At 35.7% G+C, this 27,992-nt stretch overlaps 2 protein-coding genes across 3 annotated transcripts; one reads left to right on the forward strand and one right to left on the reverse strand.

Moving 5' to 3' along the window:
- chrnd (cholinergic receptor, nicotinic, delta (muscle)) lies at positions 1-5,218 on the reverse strand. 2 transcript variants are annotated; one of them, XM_043227111.1, is made up of 13 exons: positions 4,884-5,218; positions 4,404-4,537; positions 3,914-4,059; positions 3,720-3,764; positions 3,437-3,546; positions 3,197-3,352; positions 2,982-3,094; positions 2,701-2,901; positions 2,383-2,494; positions 2,108-2,222; positions 1,211-1,421; positions 991-1,109; positions 1-419 (listed from the first exon to the last, which is right to left on the reverse strand). In XM_043227111.1, exons 2-13 carry the CDS (start codon positions 4,459-4,461, stop codon positions 237-239), a joined length of 1,569 nt encoding a protein of 522 aa, XP_043083046.1. In that variant the 5' UTR covers positions 4,462-4,537; positions 4,884-5,218; the 3' UTR covers positions 1-236. The 2 variants fall into 2 exon arrangements, with proteins under 2 accessions (XP_043083046.1, XP_043083045.1); XM_043227110.1 differs by lacking the exon at positions 4,884-5,218 and having other exon boundaries at positions 4,404-4,838.
- A 447-nt stretch (positions 5,219-5,665) lies between these two features.
- On the forward strand, positions 5,666-7,948 carry camk2n2 (calcium/calmodulin-dependent protein kinase II inhibitor 2). Its single transcript, XM_043227112.1, has 2 exons — positions 5,666-6,082; positions 6,639-7,948. Exons 1-2 carry the CDS (start codon positions 5,914-5,916, stop codon positions 6,707-6,709), a joined length of 240 nt encoding a protein of 79 aa, XP_043083047.1. The 5' UTR covers positions 5,666-5,913; the 3' UTR covers positions 6,710-7,948.
- The last annotated feature ends 20,044 nt before the right edge of the window (positions 7,949-27,992 follow it).

The following is a 27,992-nucleotide window of genomic DNA, read 5'->3' on the forward strand; positions in this document are numbered from 1 at the left end:
GAAAATGCAAGCATTATTATTTTATTCCCCTCCTTACAGCAGAAGAGGTTCATTCTGCACACTTATTAAACCACATACATAATATTAGTAATCAAGCCTGCATAAACAGCCTAAATGGAGAGTAATTTATATTCACGCTTTGCATTGCTGTCAGAATATCCTTTATGACATTTCTGAGTGTGTCTGAGCTATTATTCATTACTCATCTAGCTCATCTAGTGTGGTGTCGAGAGGGGTCATGAAAAGCGCTTGTTTTCTTCTGTATAGGTGAAAGTGTCTCCTTGGAAGGGCAACATTGGTGGCTGGTTGTAGATGCCCATCAGGAAGATGCAGATGGTTCCTAATGTCATAACTGGAGTGACCACAAAGAAGCAGAGTCGGTCCACTGTCCTGGCAATCCCACTCCAGTTGTCCTTTTCCTAAATTAAGACAAATGTGTTTATCAAATAAATTATTAAATAAAATGGATTACGAATGTATTCAATTAATCAATGAAATGAAATAAGTTAAAACTTAATAAAATACATTTATAGTGGAAATTATTATTCATATATATTTATTCATATGTTACCAACTACATAATTATTAAAATATCAAAATATTAAAAAGGTATTTACACATATATGATATTTGATGATATGATATTTAGGCAAAGCTAAATAAAACGGTTCCTAAAATAAATATAGAAAAAAATTATATATATATATATATATATATATATATATATATATATAATATTTTTTTATTTAGATGAATCCATTATGTGTCTATGTATCTATGAATCTGATTCCATTTTTGAAAAAAAAAAAAAAAAAAGACTACAAAATGGTTTAGAAGTATTAGATGCAATGAAACTTCAATTACTATAAAATAGTTGTATATGCATAACACATAGTTTGACATTTTGTCTGTACGTTTAAACGTCTTTACAGGGTTAAAAGAGGAAATGATCTCCTGCAAAGTGTTTACTGGATTTAATTGTCTTCTTACCTCATTATAGTCATTTTTGTCGTGCATGTGCTTAACGATGTAATTGGCTCCTTCCACAGCTGGTTTCATCTCGTTGTACAGCTGTTCCGACACCTCTGAGTCATTACTGGATGTGTATGCTGTGAAGAATTTACTCTTTTAATGGCATTAAACTGCGATAACACTTTAAATATGATCATAATGTGAGTTTAAAGTGTCATGCTGATCACGTGGCGCTTACTGGCTTTGGGAGTGGGGCGAGCAGCCATGCCATGCCTCTCAGACTGCTTCTCAAACATCAGTTCGCTGCGTGATTTAACACTATAGTACTCCTCGGCCTGGGCGATGTACCCCAGTGAGCTGGAACGCCGTGGCAGCGCCCCCTCCAGGCTGGGTTTGTCATCGCCTGGAGTGGACATGTACAGAAGACGAGGAAGTTTCTCCAAAAAGAACTGCAGCAGACAAGATGGACAGGCGTCAAACAAACAGTTCAAATAAAAGTTTGTCTTAATTATCCCCCTCAGGTCACCCAAAACGAGGCTGAATTTGTTGTTTCGTAAGAACACATTTGGATAATGGGTGAATTCTTTGGAGAGTTCTGCAATGAATGTGTGCTGTCAGAATGAGAGTACAAACATCTAAATAATGATAAATAAAAACTTCACAATAAAGACAAAAGACTTCAGTCCATCAATGAATATCTTGTTAAGTAAAAAGCCATGTGCTGTGAGGAATAAATGCACTATTAAGGTGTTTTTAAACTGTTGCTTCAATTTTCTTCAAAATTCTGTCTATTTATAAGCCATCTTGAACAAAATTAAATGGTTAATGCATAAGTAAAAAATAAAGGCAATAAAATAAATCTCAGTTCTATTTTTAATACTTTACATCATAAAGTTTATTAAAATGATCAAAATGAATTTCAAGTATTTAAAATACTTGATTTTGTTAGCGTTTTATCTTTTATTAATAGCAATTAGACAAAATACTAAATAATGTTAATACTGAAAATTAAATAAAAATAAGTTTAATGCATCTCTATGTACATGCTGCTACATTTACACACATTTTGTTATGCATCAGCTAGGTTCAAATGTAAAAATAAAAAAATGATCACACAGAAAAGTGAGGACCTAACCTCTTTGGTCCATTCAGTCATAACATGGGTGCTGGGGGTCCGAAAATGCAAGTTGAGCACAATTACGCAATTCAACACCACCACAGTGACCAGTACCATGATAAACATCAGATACCTGTCGGGGTCAAAAACATTCTTGCTATTAAAAAAAAGCATAATTTACGCAGCTTGTGTTCAAAAGCAATAAACCAGTATTGTCCTCAATAGCTTTTTGAATTCATACTATATTAGTGATATTGATGCGTTCTCATGCAATATATCTGATGTTGACATACTTCACAATTAAAGGAACTGCCATAGACGTCTCAGGCAGACGCTGTGAAATCAGCAACAGGAACACAGACTGAGCCAGCAGCACAGAGATGGACAATGTCATCTTCTCACCACCTAAACAGGAAAAAGATAATATAATGATTTGTGCTAAATATGGATTTTAATATATGTAGCAAACAATATATACTGATATACTGCATGCAACAAACATATCGACTTCTTATTTCAATACTCTTAGAAATACTCCTTGTCGTGCTGTCATGATTTGACAATATTGGGTCTATCAGCTTCAAAATACCATAAATGGCATGATCACTTACTGTCTGCAGGCAGGTAGTAGACGAGCGAGGCCAGGAAAGAGATGAGCACGCAGGGAATGATTATATTCACAATGTAGAACAGAGGTTTACGTCTAATGATGAGGTAAAATGTGATATCCTGGTGCTTGTTGCTTTCCATTGGGATGTTTTTATGAGTGTTTTTCCTGGCGGGCTTGTGAACAATTTCCCACTCGCCATTTTCTGCAAAAAAACCCCAGAGATAGATTTTACATATGGGTGGAATGCTAGAGTAATAGAAATATTATTGCATCAGATTTCACCTGTGAATCCCTCAGGATCGATAACGATCCATTCCACCTTGTAGGACTTTCCCTCCTCTTCCTGCTCCTCTTTCAGATGTAAGCTAATCTCTTTGGCGTTGTAAGTTAACGAGCTGATGAGACAGAATGAGTGTTGTGGGGGTCGTTGGGCAATGAAATACATTAAGAAATTCATATAGTATAATTCATCATTTCTACAGACATAAAAAATGCACCTGAACTTTAGCGAGCAGTTCTGCCAATCAAAAGGGAAGTAGTTGACGTTTATAGAGCAGGAGCTGCGAAATATAGCTGGAGGCAACCAGTACACATATCCACTGGGATAGATCAACACGTTGCAGTAATAGGCCACCTGGAACTGGGCATCATTGCTATTTTAAAGAACCATGAAATGAAAAATGAATGTAAAATACATAACTATTGAGGAATAAAACATGACAGAAAATGCAACCTACTTGTTTTCAAGAACAATTTCTGGTAACCACACCATACTTGGTGGCAGGCGTAGGACAGGAATGTTGTCAAACTCAGTTTCATTCCACTCAAGTCTATAATCAGTCCAGCCCTTAAGAAAACAAGACAGAATTGTATTAGCAAAACCATACAATATATAAAATAGATAACAACATATATAACATATATATATATATATATATATATATATATATATATATATATATATATATATATATATATATATATATATATGCAAGAACAGAACAATTAAAATGTACTTACATGCTCCATCCATACATTTGTTAGTAATGTTTCATCCACTTCTTTCTGTCATGGAAAAACACCTTTGTTATGCAAACTTCTTATTTTTAATTTTACCTATATCACAGTATATGAAATATTGATATGTCTGGTGTATCATATCTTCTCTGCTCTGTGTACAAAAACTGCTTCTAGTGCCAATATTATGTACTCACCAAGGAAATAAGATTGGAAAGTGTCAGTGCCAGGTAAATATCTACAGTATCATCTTTATTTTGGACCGGACGAAGCTCTTTGTTGTAGCCGCGCTCCTTAAAAAGGTAGTTGATAAGGCGTTCTTCCTCATTTCGGCCCCAACATTCTGCAAAACGTGTTGAAAGTCAGGCCCACTAGTAGCGGATGATTTCTTACTGATATGTTCAGAATACCTTTAGTTCAGAACTATTGTTAACAAATGCATCTTTACCTTTGAGAAGGTTTTATTAAATATATGTATTTACCACATTTTATTGAGGAAAATAGCTACCTGGAAGTAGTTCGCTTATAAAAAAAAACAAAATCATCCAAGTATGCAATTTGTAAAAACAATGATCACCTACTGATTCAATAACACTCTTTTATATAACGCATTCAGTCTAACGAAATACAAAATTTACCCACATTTTAAATTATTAAGCTATTAAATATTAATTTAGCTTGTCCTACCTTGGAGAAAGAAGACAAAAAAGGACACCGTCAACAGATAAAGAAAGCTTCTCATCATGTCATGCCGTTGTATGACTTCCTATTACTGTTATTGTCGTGCCCGTCTAGGGGTTTTCAGCACAGCTTTTCCTTGACTGACACAGACAGGTGTGGAATCAATCCAGACAGTAAAAAAGCACACACATAATCTCCAATGTTGACCACCTGCGCTAAAGAGACTGTAGGGGGTGCTCAACGATACTTAACTGCCTGAAATGAGTGAGAAAAGTGGTCAAAAAACACAGGCCTAAATGTCATCTTCCCAACATTCTTATCTCAACCAAGAAGACGACTCAAACCACTCCTCATCAGCTGTGAAATGCCAACTGCTACGCTCTCCACTTTTGTCCAAACGGTTAGTCTAAAAATGGACCTACTGCATTCCAGTAGTGATCCTATATCAGGCCACCTGTCAACAAAACAGAATGTGTTTACACAGACCTTGAGTCTTTAAGGCAAAAGTCAGATCTGTTGGAAGTCAGTGCCGGCCGACATGGTTGGGTTGTAAAAGAGAGGTGGACTGTCACGTTGTCGTTACTGTTTTTTAGCATTAGCCTACCACTATGCAAGTTTTAGGATGTCTTTGAAATACCCAGCAGAGGGCGCCAAAAGATAACTCAAAGTTTTTAACTGGGAGACGACCAAGAAAGGCCAGCTTTTTACATATTGAGCCACATTTACTCAGCGCTTTAGCGTACAATTTGCATTCAGTGAGGTCTGAATTCACTGTTAATTTAAAAATAAATAACCACTAAATGTGGATAGACCGTCCGAATTATTTGCATAGCCTATATTTTCATTTAGTCAAATTCTTGTTGCTCTACTATATACGTACTTAAAGACTGTCAAGAACTGATGAATGGCTGCTAGTTAGCAAAACCGGGTGCCATAAAGACACAGTCATCTAAAACACAAATTATTAATAACAAGCTACTTAAACTACTGGGATGCGGAATAAGGAATAAAACTACTGATTTATATTGGAGTATACAGTGAAATTAGGAAGTTCTGCACAATGCAAAAATATTCTAGTAATAGAGGCCTAGCAGTAAAATTGATGCTAGTTTAATTCCTACTTAAAAGTCTTACTATTGTAAGCTATTGTTCAGCTACTGTTTTTCACTCGCGCGTTTATTTATTTATTTATTTATTTGTCCTACTCCCTCCCCTTCACACCCGGATGAATGACTTCACTTTTCCGTCTGGGTTTCCTTTATGGTCTCGGGATCTCCCAGTATTTCTCACAAGAGCTCATCTGCAGGCGGACGCATCCCTCCTCTCTCCTCTCTCCGGTACAACCGACGGAACGGCGAGGAGAGCAGCACGACCGGACCCGCACATACTTATTTCAGGGTCTACCCTCACTGATAAAAAGAAGTAGCCTGCATAGATTTTTTTTTTTTAAGCGATAACTATCTACAAATAATACTCGTTTTCCCCCACGACCTTAGCTGGGAACTTTAGTATAGCCATGTCCGAAGTGTTGCCATACAACGAAGGGAAGATGAACGGCTACGGGGCGGACAGCGATGTCAGTCAGCTCTCCTTCAGCTGTAGACTGCAAGACACGAACTCGTTCTTCGGAACATCACAGTCCAAAAGGCCACCGAAACTCGGACAGATCGGCAGGGCAAAACACGGTAAGTATCGAGCGAGTTAACGTAACTGCTTACCTGTGATAACTGATAACTGACAAACAGCGCAAAGTTATACACGCTAACATAAATTAACATCAGGCTGAAAATCCAAATATGAATATGAGGAAATAAATGTGAATAAAAATTAAGATATGTGTATTTTTTACATGTTCTTTTTGCTGTTTGTCACTGACATGCAATATGAATTTATATATATATATATATATATAAGCAGTAAGCATATGTGTATCGTTTTATTAAATGTATTATCATTTTCACTGTGCATTACCTTTTTCTTATTTCTACATTTAATTTGACATTCATTTTTACAATCAAATCAAATTTACATCCATGTTTTCCAATGTAGGCTATATGATGAGAAACCTAACCAGTTGTTAGTTAAGTTTTTCTATTAAAATGCTTTTATATAGTGTACACACATTTACAATTAGCTCTATAAGTAGCTAATTTTCCTGCTGACACACATCGATGAGTGCCACTTTCCTGCATTCATGCGTACAACTTATAAGCACTAAACATCTCTGTCCTCTCTCCACAGTGGTCATTGAAGATGACCGAATAGATGAAGTCCTCAAAGGGATGACAGACAAGTCATCTCCCGGCGTGTAAACTCGAACGATTATACCTCGTCAACCTTTTCTTTTAATCACCGGTTTGAAGCACTTGTCGCCTGTGCATGTGAACGAGAGGTGAAGATGATGATTCAGTGTGCGAGTACAGGACGAAGGATGAAGAGCCGCTCTGGACAATGGGAGGAAAATAGCGAGAAATGAAGATGCTGGCAATTCTCCAACTGAAACCCAATCCCAAACCGCTGCTGTGAAGAAAGCCGCCCAAGATTTCCTGGTCATTTTAGTCCCTCGTCTCATAGACGCCGCGGTTCTGGGTGTGAGATTTCATCACGACATCAGCGAACAGAAGCCCCCCCACCCCCGTTTCATAGGCATCTATCACACCACGAGCTGCTCGTTCGAGGGAGCTGTCCAGTTCAGCACCTGACGCACAACTTGACTGTCTTTCCAGAGAAATAAGCTATATTTATATCTTGCATGGAAATGGGATGATGTATGTAATCGAGGGAAGATTGATTACATGTTTTATTCACTTCCTCCACATCTGCATCCATTCCATTTTCAATCCTTGACTGATCATATGCCCAAAATACATTTTATAGCCAACAAAGCCACTCAACGCCAGCAAGGGAGATCTGAAGAATCAGCAATGGAGGGAAAATGAGAAGGAGTACTTCTTGTTTGATTTATTGCGTCTTTTCTATGACTGTTTATTTGTTTGGCGTCGTGTATAGATCAATATATACGGTTCTCTTTGCATGAACTTTTCTCTTGTGCCATTGCGGGTGTTTCCACCTCTTTTAAACCCAGGCACGCTTGTTTTTACCGAAATCAATATTTGTATTTTTTATATCTGAATATTTGTTACTCAGAACGATATTAATAGTTCATTGACACAGACAGGGTATGTGTAGATACAGAGGCATAAAACATAATCAAAAAGGACAGACTGAATGTTATTTTGGGGAAGGGGTTTCACACATCAGCATCAACATGCTTTCTGTTGCAATAAGTGATCATGCCTTTGTTGATAACGAAATGGTTTGGAAATATAATTTCAGAGTATGTTCAACAGCACACTCACTGTAATTACATCAGTGCTTTTTTGGAGCATCTCAGTTGATTATTTGTTTGTTTGTTTTTGTATTCTTTTGTGTATGGTTTACTGTGCATGGAATATTTTTCAAGCTTATAAACAATTTATGAAGCAAAAAATTGTACACTCGTCTCCACACTCTACAAATGAATGAATAAATTAATTCAGATGATTCATTCATCATGGGCCTTCGTTCATTTTTCACCTAAATAACTGAAAAATTTGAATATTCGTAAATAACTGGCAACAGCATACCGAGCGAAGAAAAAAATAGCCTAATTAACTGCAGATCACAGGCTGTCCTTTAAATTAGATAGATATAATCTGGTGAATATGAGAGATATCTGCGGCTCTTTGTGCAAGAATGTGACGGAATGGGAGAAATTCAGCTGTTTTCGGAAATTAAAGTGAGTTGCCGCTCGGCCAAGGTGACAGCATGTGAACTGTTCGGCAAACAAACAAACTTCACAGCGCTGTGGTCGTGCAAACCTTCAGGTTTAAATAAATGTGCAGATAAAAATAAATCAATGAAAATAATCACTGCTAATATAAAAAATAATTACTAATAACAAAGTCCCCGTCACTCGGCCATACACAACTTCGCGGGCTTTTTGTTTCTTGCAAAATTGCATGTCGCCATCTTGCGGCTCAGTTATCCATTGTGATGAAAATGACCTCAGAAGACTTCGGTAAGATTTGTTATTGCTAGAACGATTGGTTTGCATGCGATAAAACTATTATTAGGCTACTAGTGAGCCAGTAGTAATATAAATATTTAAAACAACACAACAAACAACCTACTAATAAACTGTTAATGTAGCTATGTAGTTATTAACTTCATGAAATTGGCTGCTACCATCAGGGGATGGATGACTGTCTGCAATATCCAAATGTGAACTTACGCGGAGCTGTTTTTTTTGGTAGTGTCTAATCTGTCCTTGTCAGGTGAGTGACTAATCACTCATCACAGGACAGGCTGCTTATTAAAGCGACAGGTCATCACAGGACACCTGAACACTACAGCACACATCGCCAAACCAGCCGCCTATCTCATAATTCCACTCACCTAAAACGCATATATCCGCACAGCCCCATGAGATAAACACGACTTTAAACTACTAGAGCACATAAGCCATTATTGAGCACTCTTCCATCCAGGCTTAAGCAAACAAGGACGACGTTTTGAAATTGAAAATGTGTCCAGATTGACCAGTTCGGCAACAGCAGGGGAGATGTTCGTTCAGTAGTTTCTCAGTTTTCAAGCTTTCGGTAGCAGAGAAAATCTTTGTTTTAGGTGACTTTGACGAAATAGCATAAATAATATTAACAAAAGCCATGCAAAAATGCCCACAGATGTAGATGCAAATGTTTGCATTTTCTTCTGTCACTAGCCATTCTATCCATTTTCATAACCTTAGACTATAGGCTAAAATAATGTCTTTGTCCTGATGCAAATCACCCCTTTGTGGCATTTTTCTCTTATTTCTTCACCTTACAAATCTTAAAATTAAAAATGCTATGAAATGCACATCATATTTTGTAAAAGTGTGTATATATAGTGCACTATGGGTTTAAAATAAACATTCCTTTAAATAGACTGCATCAGTGATTTGCATATTCATGCTTATTATGGATAATCCCATTCAGCAGTTCAAACGTGCTTTCATCTGTCTTACAACCGCAAATCCTGACCCAAGAAGGTTCAGTTTCAGTTCAAAAGTTTTATCTGCTGTATCAGTTTTCATGATGACCCAAACGAATGCCTCCTAGGAGGTGTGTAATGGGCCATGAAGTAGTGACTCAAGTAGCACCGAAGATTCTAAACAACCCTCAAGCTCCTTTTCGTATCGAGCTCTAAAACAGTCACAAATTACATTTCAGCAGAGAATTAAAAATGAATGATTTCTGGTTTATTAATGCAGGCCTCGGAAGAGTTTGCGTTCTGCTGCGGCACAGTGCAGCGTTTGATGTTTCTCTGCAACAAATCCAAAGGAGAGGAGTCGGAGCACGACAGGAGCTCCAGGAGGCAGGACACCCGGCGCTCGCTGCAGGGACCATCTCTGCTGACTCACACGCACCAACATGTCATTGCGAGTTTGAATTTCAGATCGAATATTAGAGAATATTTGGGGCAGCATTGTAAATGGGAGAGAGGCTGCTGAGTATGTGAAAACAGATAATGCAAATCCAAAGAACTTAAGAAAGATCAGATGAGGAGAGACGGAAAAACAAAGATGAGGCAAACAAGATTTTTGAGGTAGGGAGGGGTTTTTTAAGTGAATAAAATCAGTTTTTCATGTCATATCTTTGTTTTATCACCCATATTCTGAAACATCATGTAGATTCTTTGTGATTAAATTTACTGAGAAAATTATCTATAGTGACCAGAATTGTGCACCATTCAGATTTTTTTTGAGGTAGCAAAAAAGGATACAGAATTAAGATTCATATATATACACAATTGTACAACTTAAAGTACTAAAACAAACTAATACTAAAACAAACTAATAATAATAAACTAAAAATAACACATTAAATAAAAAAACATAAAGAACATAAAAAGACAAAAAGTGAAAACAGATCATAATAAAAAAAAAACTAAGTACTAAAACAAACTAATAATAATAACCTAAAAATAACACATTAAATAAAAAAACATAAAGAACATAAAAAGACAAAAAGTGAAAACAGATCATAATAAAAAAAAAATTATCTTGTTTAAAGTATTAATGGAAACTATGACAATATTTCAATGATACTAATGCTAAGCCACCTATGTATTTAAGTCCCATATATAAAAAAATAAATCTAATTTAATATATTTATTTGCTATATTTTAAGTTTATCATATTATTATTTTCATTTTTGTTTTATTGCTTTGTATTGTTCACTTTGATTGTTTTGACAATATTGGATATATTTCAGAATATTTTTGGAAATATCTAACCATAAAGTTCTTTATATCACTGAACCTTTGTGAGATTGTGTTGAATTGTATATTAGCCAATTTAGGTTTGTGTAGGGTTAAATTAAAATAGGTCATATACTGACATCTTTTGTTAGTCTTTATACCTCAGCAGGTACGCACACATTTATACACATCCTTGCAAACTCTTAACCAAAAAGTTTTCCAATTCATAACTATGACATTCTAGGCAGATGATGAGGAGACCGGAGTGGAATTAAACATTGTCCTTCAATGACAAGAAGCTTTATATGGATGTTTCATAAATTCAAACGTTTATATAATCCTTGATCGTGGGATTATCCTTTTTATGGGAGCATCCCATAGGAATCCCAGTAATGGGAAGCTGTATGCAGTGGTGAAGTAAGCCAATGTATGTCCTTAACATTATCCTTAAAGCAGCACTCAGTACTCAACACTCACGTTCATCCTTCACTTCCTTGATTTTCTAGAGAATCACCATTAATAGAAAAAGTTACTAAGACACAGTCTAACGTCTATGAAACTGCCTGTAGAAAAAGTTGCATTGCCACCTTCTCTATTACTTCATCATATTATATTATATTATATATTTCCACCCTTAATTTTATATTTAATATACACTTCATTTTTATTCCAGTGTACTTCAGATGAAGTAAAAAATTGGTCAGTCTGATGACTATGGGTTAAAGAAAGGCCCTTCTCCTCTCGCTAATCAGATCATTCATACGCTATTTATAGTAACACTGCACAATGCTAAATATGCCATTGTAAGCTGTGTCTGATGGGTATAGTTTATTTGTCCTCCCTGCGAAGCTAAAAATAAATAACTTGATGTTCTTCTCCTGATAGCAGTTAAAAAAGCATTACATCACTTTCTCACTAAATTGCTGAATTCATCTACATCATGCATGGCCTAATGGTGAGGGACTAAAAGCCCCCTTAGGGACAATGTGAAAAGAATATTACATTTTATTAAATACTGATGCAGGGATAACATACGTGTAAAGCTAAATATGCTTACATTTTGTGATCATGTAAATATAAAGGAAGGTAATGGAAAAGGTCAGTCAGCATTTTATTTCGTTCAAAATTCAAAACCTCAAACCTCACATAAATGTTAACAGATTATGTTTTGTATTTGTATATATTTGATCCCATGGTGTATAACATTTAAGCTTTGACTCACTGCATGTGTGAAGGTGACCCATAATTCGCTCGTCATTAGCTCACTGTGAGACTTCCCTCAAACACCAGCTGCTGGAACGTATTCAAGCAAAATTGGGCCACTGTGTCTCTTGACCAATGAGTCAGTGAGTATGTCTGTTTTTAACAGATGTGGGTATCTGAGGGTTTCCTACTGAGTATTTACAGAACACGACCTGCTCATCACCGATTCTGTCATCAAGAGGAAAAACCTAATGCTGGGATTATAATTATGTCACTGAGATTTTATTAAAATAAAACACAAACTGCATCTCTTCCATACTAATGGATCCTTTGTGGTGAATGGGTGCCGTCAGAATGAGTCCAGACAGCTGATAAAAACACCACAGTAACCCTCAAGGGTAACACTTTAGAATACCATTTCTTACTTACTGCATAACTAATAAGGAGTTATTGAAGAACTAGTCATTAACGCTTAACTCACTACTGTTAACTACTCAGGAATGTGTTAAATGTGTTAACTACAATGTTATGATTGTCTTCAGTAACAAGTCAGTTAATCAATAGCTAATCAGCTAATGTATTTTGTCATACCCCTGAATTGCTAATGTTCAAAATACAAAAAAAAAAATAAAAAAAATAACTATGAAGTAACTTATGAACAGTCATATACAATTACATTGAATTGTGACTCTTTCATATAAATGTTAGTAGTAGTAGGCGTATGCTAAAGTGGAAAATATCGGGAACCCGTTAGTGATTATTAAATAATTATCAAATATTTCTGCAGGACCTATTTTCAACCTGAAACAGTTACACAAAAAAAACATTAACAAAACACAAACTACCCAACTACCCAAGACTAAAAAACAAATATGAGCCAACGGCTTTATCCCAGTGTTTCCGTAAATAAATAAATTATGAATCCATTCAATCAGTCACTTTGGTTTTTATATTGCAATTTTAACAATAAAGATTGTATCAAAGCACTGAACAGTATCAAATAGGAGAACAGAGTGATAGTAATGTATAATGACGAGATAAAAGACTTAATTTTTTATTAAACGCTCTAGAATCAAATCGAAGATAATGGCTAGAAATGAAGTGTCCCCAACTAAGCAAGCCAGACGCGGCAAGGAACCAAAACCCCCATCCGTGACAGGATTAACAAACCACCATTTTACAGTGGACTGTATCTGTAGTAAGTCGGATAGTGTCTGAAGCAGATTTCCTACAGAACATGCACACAAAGCAATTATTACCATACAGGCAAAACATAAGAGGTAAGAACCAGAAAGGTGGAGCTTCGCAGGAAGGCCAAAACAAAAATTTTTGGATAATGATTGCAATGATTTCAATCGATTAGTTAACACAACTTGTTAAAGTTAACAGTAGTGAGTTAAGTGTTAGTTCTTCAATATTTTTTAAGTAAGAAAGTGTATTCTAATAGTACGTTACCCGCTAAAGTAATCCATACTATCAGCAACTGGTTGGAATAAAAAAATTATTTTCATTTTTGTGTGAATTATCCCTATAATAAAAGTGTACAGCATTAATGGAAAAAACTGTTGCACAGCAAAGTGATTACACCTCAGGATACAGATTTTTTGCATCTTCATATCTTCAAATAACCGGCCATTTCACGCATCACATTTACTAAAGGTGACATTCTCACATGTTTATGGTTGAGCACAGTTCTATCATTTCTTTAGCATGAGTCAGGCAATTTTCCTTGAAGCGTGCACTGTCATCTAGTGCGCAGAGACCCATCGTCATGGCAACCTTTTCTGGACTCAATAGTAGACTGTATTAAAAGAGTGACACGAGAGAGACTCTTTCTACTACAGCGAAACATCCATTCATCGCAGTACAATGCCTAAGCTATCAACATTTTTAAATGAAAGCGAAGAAAAAAAAAGAGAATTATTGAATGAATAGTTTAGCAGATGCATATAACGTCATTTAGCTGAATCATGTTCCCACTCCGGCTGAGGCCATTGTGACTTTTCTTCACAGAAATGTTTTAATTTTATATAACTTGCATTGCTATTTTCTTCACACCTGTATTAACCCAAAATATATTTTTAACAGTACTATACAACTGAAAAAATACATCAGGTGCAGATTACAACAAAACACTCTAAAAGCCTTTTACCATTGCACTTTGATCGCAACTTTTTCTGTTTTCGCGCAGCTCATCAATGTCCTTTTTCTCAGAGAACCAGCATGCTTTCAGTAGTAAATGTGTACCATTTTGTTGGAGAAGGTGAATATATATATTTTTTAATACATTAAAAAGAAAAATATTAAAATTTTAAATGTGTTCTATATGAGTGGCATCTTACAGAAATGCATTTTCACCAGGGGAAAAAAATTGCCACAAGGGAAAAATAGGTACATTTTTGATTTTCGAAATTATTTTAAAATCTTTTTTACATCTCAACAGTTCTGTTTTTTTTTCTGTAATGGAATAAACAGCATACACATAGCACACATGAATCATCCAGTAGCAGATCTATACAGGTGGATCTGGAGAAGGTGGAGGGTGTCTGAAGCGATCTGCTACAGCACACGTTAGCGAAGTATTTGAATGTCGAGCAGCGAGCTCATTGGCTGCTGATACAGAAAGAACCAATCAGCTGTGCCGTGTGATGATGTCATTATGTCAGATTGAATTTAACGGTGCATAGCCAGACTGACGGCTGAAGGTCTAGTATGCCTTTGGCCACGAGACCTGTTTGACTGAAATGTCAAACAACCAATTACAGTTTGTTTAGTTTCAGGGTCACGTTATGTGATGTGGTAATGGCGCCACAATAACAGACCGGTGTGAAAAACTCTGTGTACAAATATGATATATTTGAAAGTTTTTATGCTGTGAAATTGAAATATTTCACATACTTTTGAAAATCCAGCATTTAGTTGAAACACTCTCATCTTTGTTTCTAGTGAAACCTTAAAGACTGTGAAACACGTCTCCCGGAAATCCTATATAATTCAACCAATCAGATGAAAACTTCAAAACCCCGGAAGTGTTTCCACCTTTGTGTGCCATATGCATTAAATGTTCAGCCAATGAGACTAGTTTGAGTTAAACCTATCAGACCGCACCATCTAGAGTTTCATGACAGAACTTTGACTATAGGTATAGATATTTAAATATAAAATATTTAAGGTGGTCTCAGGCTTTTGAATGATTCTGTAGCTTATAGATCAGTTCTTTTCATAGAGAATATCGCTTTGCAATGTTTGTATTGTTATCAGAACCTCTCTTTGACAGAACTGTGAGCAGGTACCACCGTCTCATTCAACCAATCTCGAGGAAGAAATCTCTAGGCTTTGTTAAATCACAATCTGATAATAAGTTGACCACAGTGACTCACGCTCTTTTGTGTTCCTGATTCAACCTGTGGGGTCTTGGAGCAAACCACTAGAATTATTGCATAGTAGAGAGGCAGCAAAGAGGCAAAAAGAGCCACACAGACAGTCAGTCATCCACTGGATCCTCGCTGCCTGTTATGTAAGTTTCATGTACTATGCTGATAAGACTTGAAATGGCAGGCTAAAAACTTATATAAAGACTCATGTAGATCTCTCAGTGCTGAGACAGACTAAGAAAATATTTAGAATGAATTTTAAAATCTATGTATGCATCAAATTAAAACAAAAATGATATTATCATTAAATGTTAATATATGAGAGTTTATCTTGGTTACATTGTGAAAACGTCTCTACTTAAGAAAAGTACTATAACACATTGAGATGCTGAAGTTTAGTCACTTATTCTTGATCTGAAAGCATGTCTTGATTTTTCTGCACGATCCGTCTTCAGCTGGAGATGTTTTGAGTAAGAGCGTACTCCATCTTTTTTCCTGTAGAGTAGTTATTGTTCAGAGGCTTCAGGAAAAGTAGGGCAAGCCGTCTGTCTCTCGTACCACCTCTGCATGCCCCAGGGACACGACAGTTCTCAGAGCATGGGGGAGATCCTTGTGGGTGACAGGACACGTCTGCCTTGTGTCTTTGTCATCCTTCTGTTTCTCTCCCGCTCTACCCGTCTTATTATTTTGAAACAAAAATCTGATGACAATGTAAATTATCTCATATCATGAAGCACAAGTCCTGGAGCACAGTTTAACAACATGTCTCTCTTGCATACGATCAGCTGGTTGGTGTGCAAACAGATTTTCGTTGCATCTTTTGCCTTAAAGGCATATAGTTCACTGGAAACTGATCAAAATTTTGTTATCATTTACTTTGTACTTTCATTTAGTAAGATTGGTCAAACATAAAAAAACTATTTGCCTATGTTTTATAAAAACATTTTCGGCTAATTTTAAATTTAAAATGTATTAACAAGCTTCTAAATACATATCCAACTACTAGTCACACTTGCTCTATTGTTGTTCTATAAAACGTAAATTTCCTTACAGGTTTTTTAGCATTAAAACATACAAAAAAAACGTATTGACTACACCTAAAAATGGATCCCTATGCATATTGAAATCGAGACATTGATTTTATTATTTTTGTTATTTTTAGTTGTCATATCAACGACCTTGTTTGCAACTGCATTATTAAACTGTTTACTTTATATGAAATGATAACATATCATTCTGTTCTTTGTGATTTCTGCTGCCAGCTCGTTTCAATAATAGGCTTTTATAATGTTAAACAAGACTTAATTTTAAACCTTTAAAAGAAACAACATTTCTGCAATAGTTCAGTCATTACTTGCCATTTAATGTCCAACTTACGTGCCATAGGCCTTTTTTTTACGGCGGGTTACTCGAACGCTCATTCGTCACAGATTGCAACTGGCAGTGTTTCTGGTTAGGTGTTTTCGAATGATGTGCACTTATCTTCATGAGTTTAATAATCTGGATAATATTTTCATCGATTAAGAACAGAAATTCTGCTCTGCAATTTATACAAACCTACTTCAATCCGCCAGAAAGGACTGCAAAACATTTGGGTTGCTTTTGGTACTGCTTTTTGACATTTACGTAATAAATACATCACTGTAATTGCATTTATCTGTCTGTCATGTTTTCCTTATACTGAACAGAGATAGTTATGTTTAGGTTTAGAGGTAGGAGTGGGATTTGCGATTATAAAAATATTTTAAAATGAGATGTTGCTACGAAAATGGTTATTTTCCTGCATATTTCGGTCAGTTGCATAAAATAAAATGGGTAGGTTTAGGTTTGGGGTTAGGTTAAGGGTGTAAAATTCTAAATCGTTTACTGACAAAATGCTAAAAATGCACTGATATGAATCACTGATATCTTACATATATATATATATATAAAATGGCTTAATTTTAATCTCAGTTATAAAATTATGAGACAAATGTTTATTACAAAATGTTAAAAATGTGATATAAAATACATAATTATGAAATACTAGGTCATGGCAAAAGTGTTTGAGATATTAAAATTATAGTTTTTATCTGACAAAGTGTTGCTTTTCTATCTTATGCGTCGGCAAAGACAGAATTCTTGAGTCACTGTAGGATTTGCATAGTTTTTAAATAATCCTGTTCCCTGTGTGTTTTTCAATTAAACTTCATAAACAAATGACAGAAAATAGCCTAGTAACACATTTCCCTTATCCTGCTATGCACTGAACTGAACTGTAAGTACTTCAGCATTAGAGTCCTCGCAGAAATTAGGACCATGTGTCCTGCATTGTGTTTATGAAATTCCCTCCTGTTGATAACTCGAAAACAGCTCATAAAAGCAGATTACAGGCGTGTGTGTGTGTGTGTGTGTGTGTGTGTGTGTGTGTGTGTGTGAATGTGTGAAGCTCCCTCAGGAGGTCGCCTGCTTGCTGAAGGCTCGCTTGCTCCAATCAATGTGGCAAGCATGGGTTCTTTAGGCAGCTGGGAGATGTGCTTGCCTGGATCAATGAGCAAAAGCTGGCAGCCTGTTACCGACTGACTCTTATTAAAACAAAGCACGACTACAGAAACTGTGGAGAGAAGTTGAGACAAAGCAAGTTTGCCTCTGATCGTGTGTGTGGGGCGGCTAATGCCAAAGAAAGATTGAAAAATGGGTAAATGAAGATCCTGAAAAGCTCACACCCATGTATTAGCGAAATTATCAATGCAAATGCCTGATGAATTACCTCAAAAGTTAGTTGAAGAACTTTGATCAGCGTTAAATGCTTGCTCAAGGGAAGCATTAACCTTCCTGTTTTTCAGAATTAATCGGGTCCTTTAGCTATTGGCACGGGGCCATATGTTGATCTGGCCCCAGATGTCATTGACATGTGTTTTCAGCAAAGGCAAAGGCCTGTCCAATGATGCCTGTCTGGAAAGTACTGCAAGAAAGAGAGTGAGTACGATCACTGCAATAATAAATCAATGTGTTCTTCCACTGAGCCAAGAAACATTTCCTGCCGATCAAAACAAATAATCAATAGTGCTTTAGAGTGTTTGTGCAGGTGAAGAACCATGAAAATGTTCGCTATAAGACTGACGACTATATATGCCAACTTTCATTCATCAGTGAATGGACATAAAGATATTAGATATAGCCTAAATCATTTGCCAGCTAGGAAGATTTTTATGTCACTGGGTTATATAAAATGTCTTTTATGAGTATTTTTATGAGTAACTATGAAAATCCATAATAAAAATAACGCTATGTAACAATTCTTCTATGTATCTATCAACAACCAACTATTTTACCCATTATAAATGTTTTGACTGTACTTGTTATCAACACATTTCACATGATATTAAAAAACAAAGATTAAGAAATTATCAGAATAGAGTCCAGTTTCTAAAAATCCACAGTCCTCTCTCTTCTCACTGGAGACACGAATGCAGGTAAAAACTAGAGTAGAACTAGATCATTTGTTACATTTTTCCTTCATAACCTCAACTTTTCAGTGCTCTCCGACTCTCTTTTCCCCACTGGAGAGGAGCAAGTAGGAAAGCACAGTCTAATTACCAAAGTTTCTGACTGCTTACCCAACTTTTTCCTAAGAAGCTCTGAGCAGACGTTTTCATTTGATCAGACTAGGAAACCCAGTTACACTTTCAGTCAGATGCAATGAAACTCATAACATAAAATATAAGCTCAGTTAGAAACGGTATGAACACAGGTGATCAATTTGTCCGTTTTTTTTTTTTTTTTTTTTTTTTTTTTTATTCAGCAAATGCTTTCCGGTTTATGCATAGCCTCGAAAGAGACTGAGACCGGACCACCACTTCTTGGTCCACGCTGTAAAGCATGTGAGAAGAGAAACACGGGGGGTTGAATCAACCTCAATTGGCACTGACAGTCACTTACCATTTTTATCAGTGGTGGTCCATAAGCTGCCAGTCAGAGATTGTCCTGGCACCTGGTGAATTCCTGTCTCTTTCGGTCACGTTCATGTGACCTACATTTAAAATCTGCCGTGAGGCTGGATTCCCCTTCCGTCAAGAGAGAGTAAGAAGGAAAGAAGAAGAAGAAGAGCGAGGTAAATTAGAGATATGCTGCTTTTGTGTATTTATACAACTGGGCACTTTATGTATTCTGTAGCTAATAATATCTGCAGACTTTGCCTTAAGCTTATTAAGGGAAAAAATATCATCAGTCGAAGTGTAATGTCAGGGTAAATTATTTAAGAGCTATTTTTACTGTACAGAGGACAGTTGACATGGTATTGGCAGAGGTTTAAAATCAAATTTAATACTTTTTAAGAACGACAGGAAAAAATTAATGCCTTTATATGTCCATACAGAACAAACTTAAAACAAAAATAAAATTACACATTACAAAATTAAATAAGCAGCTTACAATCAAGGACAACTTAATACTGTAGCTCAGCAAAACAGTATGTTTAAAATACTCAAGACATTGAAATTGATTTGTGTGTTAATATGTCAATGCATTCAAATTAGTGCTTTCAAACGATTAATAGCATCCAGAATAAAGGTTTCTCCTCACATAATATTTGTGTGTGTGGTGTGTATATTTATGTATATATATACATGCAAACGGACATATTTAAGAGAAATGTGTTATATTTATATTATTAATTTAATTTAATAATAATTTAATAATAATAATAGGGTTATATACAATATAAAATAAAATATAAAAATATATACATTTATATACATGTATATATTATCAAGATGCACAGTACACACACACACATATTATGTCAACAAAAAAACATTTATTTTGGATGTGATTAATCGTTTGACAGCAGTAATGCAAATGCAGTTAAATATCACTACATTTTAGGGAAAATGTAACTGGTCAGGCTTGACAGCTTTTAGACAAAGCTGTTAATTTCACCCGCCTTCAGCTAAAGTTAAGTGAAAAACTGTGTTACTCACCCACATGATGTTTTAAAATACATAAAAACAACCTCATGCAGCTTTTGCAGCATAGTTCATATTGATTAGGGAATATCAAATATCCAACTCATTCACGTTAAAAAATATAAGCAGACATGCAAAACAATGCAAATAAACAAGGTATGTAAAGTTGTCCTACTTATTTATCATTGGTGTATAGTGTATTAAAAAAGCACGTTAAGGTAAATGTAAAGCTATATTATATAATCAACCACTCATTTCACATCTGGAAAAGTTGAAATGTGAGATGCCGTTCCTAATATATTCTGTGTAGCTAGAGTATATGTGCGTGATTGTGTGCTGTGGTTGAGAGCAGTATGTTACGGATGGTCGCTTCTCTTGTTAAGGGGGTCCACATGGGCATTCCTTGGGTGAGATCAGGAGCACAGTGAAAGGTTTGGATGACTGACCCAATTAAAACTCGCTGCTGTTGACAGCGGTGGAAGTCACTTATGCATGAGATAATCCCAATGCTCATTAACAGTACTGCGTGCAAGTGTTTGCGTGTGTGTGTACAGTACGGAAGGTGTGTGTGCTCGCGAACGCCGCAGCACGTGCGCTGGATTCACGTGCTCTCACTACAACGGAGGATCCGGGCTGCGCTGTTGCCTGGTTACCAGATTAAACCCAGAGCCTCCTAAATAGGATCTTTTCGAATTGTTTTGTTTCCCTTTTCATCCCCGCAACAAAAACAAAATCCTGCGAGTTTAAGAAGCGCATGCAGCGAGCGTTCATATCAAGCACAGTATATGAAATGTAATTCAGAGTGACAGGTAGTAGATATCTTTAGCTTGACCTAGAAATATAGAATTATCAGATAAAACTGGAGAGAGTGGGATTACAAGAGTACGGAGGGAGAAAAACGGCTGGCATTACTGGGGATCTGTTAACAGAAGTGACATTTACGATCATTAATTTTCACGTCCCGAGGCTCTTCTGTGGTTAGAATACGAAGTTTATTCATATGATTAAATTATAAGTTTAGTAAAAAAGTAACGTACAGACAAAATGCATTCATAAGCAAATTTTGTAAGACAACATTATGTTGTTTAAAAAATATATATATATATATATATATATATATATATATATATATATATATATATATATATATATATATATATACAGTATATCTTAAGAATGAATGAATATCTTAATATCTAAACATTCATATCTTAATATGTGGCAATAGATATGGAAATTATTAAAGTACAATTTTGAACAAAACGTTTTGTTTAAAAAACGTTATTCTTATGCTTATGCTTCCTATTATTGAAGGTTAGAACAAAGTAAATGTTTTTTTCAGTAAACAGCAATATATAAATGTATACTCATAAGCATATTTTTGATAGACAACATTTAAAATCTTAATGCTTAGAAGTTCATTAACATCTAACATTAATATCTATGATAGAATAGATTTCTTCTTCTTTTTTAATACATTTAACAAAACTTGAACAAAACATAATACGTTTTCCCAGAATCAAGTTACAAGAGTTGGATTACATATTTGTAATAATAATAATAATAATAATAATAATAATAATAAGTATCTTAACGTTTTAACATGTGAGATAGATTTCTTTCATTATTGCAAATTTTTAAATGACAAATTTAACAAATGAAAAATTAAAGCTTCTTCACATGATTCAGTTATATAAACAATAAGCAAATAAACTAAATTTGTGTCAATATTAAGTAAGTAATTTAAAAGTAATTTATTCATTCATTTCATTATCTAAAATTTAATGAAAAAATATTTCTTGTCACATTGGATTTTTTTTATTAAATTAAGGGTTATGTGTAGAACATAAATGTAAAGTAAAAAAACATTATTTGAAAATGTATTATCTTAAATCTGATTCTGATTAATCTTGATTAATGATAGTTGAATATTTTTACTATAATGGCACCGATTTGTGTCATCTACTTGTAAAATGTAGTCACTTAAAATGTAATGTTACACACTACAGAATATACCCTATATTACAGTTCATAGCATGAGATATAAAAAAAAACGTTTATTAAGGATGCACAAATGCATCCAAAGTTTTCAAACTATTTGACTCGTATCTACTTGTGCCTTCATCTGAATCTATCTGAAATGTATCTTAGTCCAAAGCTGGCTGACACAGTTTGGCCTGAGCCAAAACACATATCTACCTCCTCTCCTGCCTCTTTTCTTCTCTTCCTCCCTCTCTCTGACCCTTCCACGCCCACATGCACATCCATCATCGGCTGTGAGTTACCCATGTGGAAAAAAAGCCCTCAGCTCCAGAGATTAACCAAAAAAGAAAAAAGCAAACAAACAACAAAAAAGCTGTTCTCCCAGCCATCAAGTGATTCTCTGCACCACGGAAGAAAGTGGCTGCCACTATCATTCCTGCCAATTACCTCCGGCCCCCTCAGGCATCTCCAGTTTCCACGGTAACTCACGGCACCCACTATAGATGGGACGTGCATCACCATGGCAACCTGAATCCAAGCCCGGTACCCCAGTGTCCGTAGCTTGTCTTCTCGGTGACAGTGCTGGCTACCCTCATTACTGAAGGGCTCGTGCTGAGGCTATGAGAACCTTTTGATCACATGACCCAATTATGGCAAATATCCAGTGTGTGTGACAGCCGCAGACAGGCTAGTTTCAGCTAGCTTATTCCTGCCGCGCACAGAACACTTTAAACTTTGCGGTGAATTCAGACCATGACTGTGCTAAACGATCATTTCATTAGTCTCATACTGCACGAAAGATCCAATCATGTAAAGATGTCTCAATATACATTTTAAGAAAAATTTGAACGATATACTAAGGATACAAAGGATGACAAGGCATTTAGAATATTGTTATTTTTAACATGTATTTATGTGTGTGTGTGTGATTACTGTAAATGTTATTTAAAAAATCGCATGTATGTATTTGTTCTGTATCAAATTTGATACGTCAGTGTCTTTTTGATCTTATAGTATGATATAGGAGAATTCTCAAAGAGGAAAAACAGCCTCATACTGCAAGGCCCAAACTGAGCATTTTAGTCCTGTTGCTGGTATTTGTATTGCCAAAAAATAACCCATACTATTTACATAACAATCATTGTGTACATGTTTATCATGAAAGTCTTGATCATGTTGATAATTGATAGGCATTATAGGGCTGCATGGAGTTAATGTTGGTTGTGTTAGGGATAAGAAGCTTCCAGCATCAGTTCACAGGCAGGATACTATCAAACACTCTGCCTATAGCATCCTGCAGGGCTCTGCCTCAGGCTCCCGTGTCTCTCTCTCTCACACACACACACACACACACACACACACACACACACACACACACACACATCTGTACTCCTACCATTACAAGGACTTTCCATAATGATATTTTCTATCACCTAAACATCACAGGAAACCTAAGCCTCCCAAAAAAACTTTTGACATTTTTAATTAAACATTGCTTAGTATGTTTATTTAGCCTGTTGAATAACATGGAGTATGTTCTCATAACGTGAAAAACTATATACTCATGCTCTCGACGTACTGTCTTCTCTTGCTCTTAGTCAGTTATTCCTAGCAATAGCACATATAACACAGTTAAATGCAAGTGGATACCAAGGGCAGGGAGTCAGACATTTCCTGGAAGGTTACATAACTCACACCCATCACAGACAACCATCAGCAATCTAAGATAAAAGATAGCTTTTTAATTTCTTTCTTTCACTCTGTATTTTAGTAATGATACATCCACTTATACAGTAAAAAAAAAAAGTTGCTGAACAGTTACAATAATAATTGTAGTGCAATAAGCTGCTACTGGGACCTTGAGAGAAAAATGTATATATATATATATATATATACACACACACACACACACACACAATTCATTTGATTTAATGTAATTAAATTTTGACTTAATGTAATTATTAACTGCCTTAACAAGTCTGTTTTCTTGATTAATATGTAAAGGTGAGAGTTCACAAACACATGCTGTGATTTCATGCCAGAACACATCTGAAGGAAGTTCCCTGCTGTATGAAGAAGCACGGAGAGAAGCGGAACAGCAGAGTGAGTATATAGCTATTTTTGATCACATGATGAAATATTCACTGAGCTCCTCATGATGAAATAGCTTTCATATTTTCTCTCTTTTTCTCTCCCACATACTGCATCTTCTGCAGCTTCTCTTCTGTCTTTGAAAAACGGGTTTCTCAAGGTTTCAAGCTGTCACTCAAGTGCCCTTGAAAACAACTTAATTACAAAGGCCATTATTAACACACAAACAAATGTCCACTCATACACACAAACACATGCTTTATGAAAGATCTGTTGAAAAGAGTGTGCTGTAATTAGAAACTGATTGCAAGCGTGTTGATCTGTTGATGCCTCTGTATGTGTTTGGGGATCCGAGTTCATTTGATTGGGTGCAATTTATCACGGATTGACCTCTTCTGTCACACGGGCCAATATCATTTGCCATGTAAGTGGGCGGATGAAAGGGTCACTGTCCAGAGATCCTCATGGATGAATCATTTAAGAAAACGCCCTATAGATTTCACAGACACACTCCGTGCACTGCACACAATTATATCCCATCCTGTGTGTGTCAAATAGACAGAGTTGGGAAACTATTCAGCTCGCTAAGCATCAAGGTAATCATAAGTTTATTACACGTTACAAGTTGCAAACAGCTGCTTATTTGCTTAATAAAAATATTCAATCGTGCAATTTAGAATTTAATCAGGGCTTTACTTGGAAAAACCTGATAAATATCAATTATGATGACCGCATCTTGAACAGGTCAATTTATATAGTACTCATATAGTCTATACAGTATAGAGACTTGAATCAGTGAATCGTATTTACCATTTCAACAGACATTTAGACAGCTTTAATGGCGATTTTCAGACCCTCAGATTCCAGATTTTCAAATTAGAAACCATTTAGAACAAAAAAGTTAATATAAATCTGACTTTCTAAACACAAATCAGAGGAAGAACTTTAGGACGAACCGATTCACTACAATAAAACTGACTTTATAAGGATTGATTCACTGATTCACTAAAATTGATTCACTAAAAACAATAGAAAGTAAGAATCGGTTCACCACCATGTTTCAGACTAACGTCACATAGAACTATGTGAGAGATAACAGAAGGGACTGATTCACTAAAATGAATCAGACTTTCTAACGCAACATATAAACATATATATACACACATACACAAACACACATAGGTGAACGGCTGTGCAGAGCTATGAGTTTATCACACACACACACACACACACTCCGGCGGTTCAGTTCAGTCAGAGGCAGGTGTTTGTGAAGAGAGCAGGCGGCTTTTGTGTCAAACTAAAGGATGCGAGAGGTTGAAGAGAACATAACGATGAACTGAGACGAAGAGGAGGAGGAGGTGTGCGAGGATTTGGTGGGATGTTTATTGTTTTTGTGCCTCGTAGGCAGTGAAAAGACCCTGATGCCCGTGGTGAAAGCACAGTGACGGCGTGTGTGTGGGTTCTTGAGTGACAGCAGAGGGACGGAAGAATCACAGACTTACATAACCTCGTTAGTGTGTAAATGACTTGGCATTATGCCTCAGACAAAAATGTCATCTCTGGGATGAGAGCCTTTATTCCAGGGAAGCACCAGACTATTATCACTCACACAGCAGTTGAAAACAGAGCCGAACAGAGTAGCTGTTACGTGATTCCCTCAGCATGTGTGTTCTTAGAAACAGCTTGCTGCTTCTACTTATCGGACTAAAAGTTTGTCATGTTGCCCAAAATTTGTTATGTCTTAAGCATAAGCAGAAGATGCACTTATATCTTTTTTATGATGGGTTTTTTTTGTCTTTATATGTTTACATCACGTTTGATTATTTTTTTTTTTCTTCATCTCATTGGCATTTTTCCCCAATAAAAACAGACTCCTGTAATTTATTATAAAAGGTATATTTTCAGATTTATGTATTTTTTGTTTAGATTTTTCTATAAATCTTCTTAAAGCAATATTAATTTAATTGAGAAAAAATAATGTAGATGATGTACATATTTGTTTCTAGAAAATAATTGAAATGTTTACATACTATATGTATGTGTACTGCGTTTATTTATTGTGCATATATGAACACACACAGTATATATTTAGAAAGATATTTACATGTATGCATATATTGATTTATATATTTATATTTTATATAATATATAAATATATTTAACATGAAACAAGAAAATAAATAAATATATTTAATAATATGTTTTCATACCCCACTAGTAAATTCTTGCATAGGCTTAAATACTTAAGCCAGTATTTCTGTTGAAGACAGTGTTTATGAATTATTTTTATGATGTCACCCAATGCTGATGAAATGCCCTGTTGTTCTGGTGTAAACATAATTGTAAATCATGCATGCACATCTGTCTCGAACACACACACACACACATATGCTTGTCTTTCCCTTCCACATATTCACAAACAGACAGACACACACACACACACACACACACCAGTCCAAATCAGCTTCTAAAGTTTGGGGAGGTTGAGCCACACGAAACAGTTCCCATAGCAACAGTCTCTCCATGCAACTCTCTTTGCAGGCAGTAGTTTTAAGATTTGCAAATGTACCCTAATGATACAAATTACTGGCACAGCCATCCTTCTTTCCTGCCTGAGAAAAGATAAGAGGAAGAGAGAGGGGAACAGAGTGCGCTACTCAGAATATACAAGATTCATTCTTTAAAGCTTGATATCTCACTGCCTCTGGGGTACTATACTGGAAACACGCAGATAAAGGCTGAGATGGGACCGTGTGTGTGTGAAACTGGGCTTGGATGGCGTTGCAGAGAGCAGCCTAACTGCCACCAATTACACTCTCCCCGAGGAGCTCGACTAATTAGTGATGATGAGGCCTCCAAATTGATCTGTCACACGCAAATGCATCCATTATTTATGCATGGCAGCATTCACTTAACACACATGGGCAAACTTTAATTGTGTGAGTGTGTTTTAAGAGCATGTAGGGACAGGTGTGTGTGTGTATGTGGGATGGCAATTGTGGTTTATGAGGACACAAATTTGTTTAATGACATGGGTATGACAGAAGTATTACAATTTAAAGGCGGTTTATGAGGACACTGCCAATGTCATCATAATTAAAAAGGCTTTAAAAACATACTAAATGGTGTTTATTTGCATAAAGGTTAGGTTTAGGTGTAGGGCAACAGTAGTACAGTTAACATACAGTTTGTACAGTATAAAAACCATTACATCTATGAAGAGTCCTCATAAACCACAAATGACAACAATCCCATTAGTGATATTGAACACTTCTTTCATCTTAAAAAGAGAGAAAGAAAAAGTGAAGTTCACCTCAGTCTCTGCTTTAGTTTGGGAAATCAACATCTGCTAAATGTATTGCAAGAGAGATATTCAATGTTTACATCATCTGTTGATTTAGTTCAGGCCACATTTTCTGCATACATTACATAATCTACAGTAATACACAGACAGAAAGAGATGGAGATTGTGTAATTTTCTAAGGCATATTTCAAAAAGATGTACTTATTTTTTAATCTGTATCTTTATCTCGTTTCCCAGGAAAATACCTGAGAAATTAAATTGTGAATAAATGTTTCTTTTTACTATCCCATTGGCTTTTTGTCTTCTTTTAAATATTAACCTCATTGTGTTTGTTGTTCTTAGATTGCAAGGAAAATTATTGTTTAGAGTTGAAAAATATTGGAACGTATTTTAATGCAATTAAAATCAAATT

The sequence above is a fragment of the Puntigrus tetrazona genome, chromosome 24 (assembly GCF_018831695.1).
Source record: "Puntigrus tetrazona isolate hp1 chromosome 24, ASM1883169v1, whole genome shotgun sequence".
Classification (NCBI taxonomy): domain Eukaryota; kingdom Metazoa; phylum Chordata; class Actinopteri; order Cypriniformes; family Cyprinidae; genus Puntigrus; species Puntigrus tetrazona.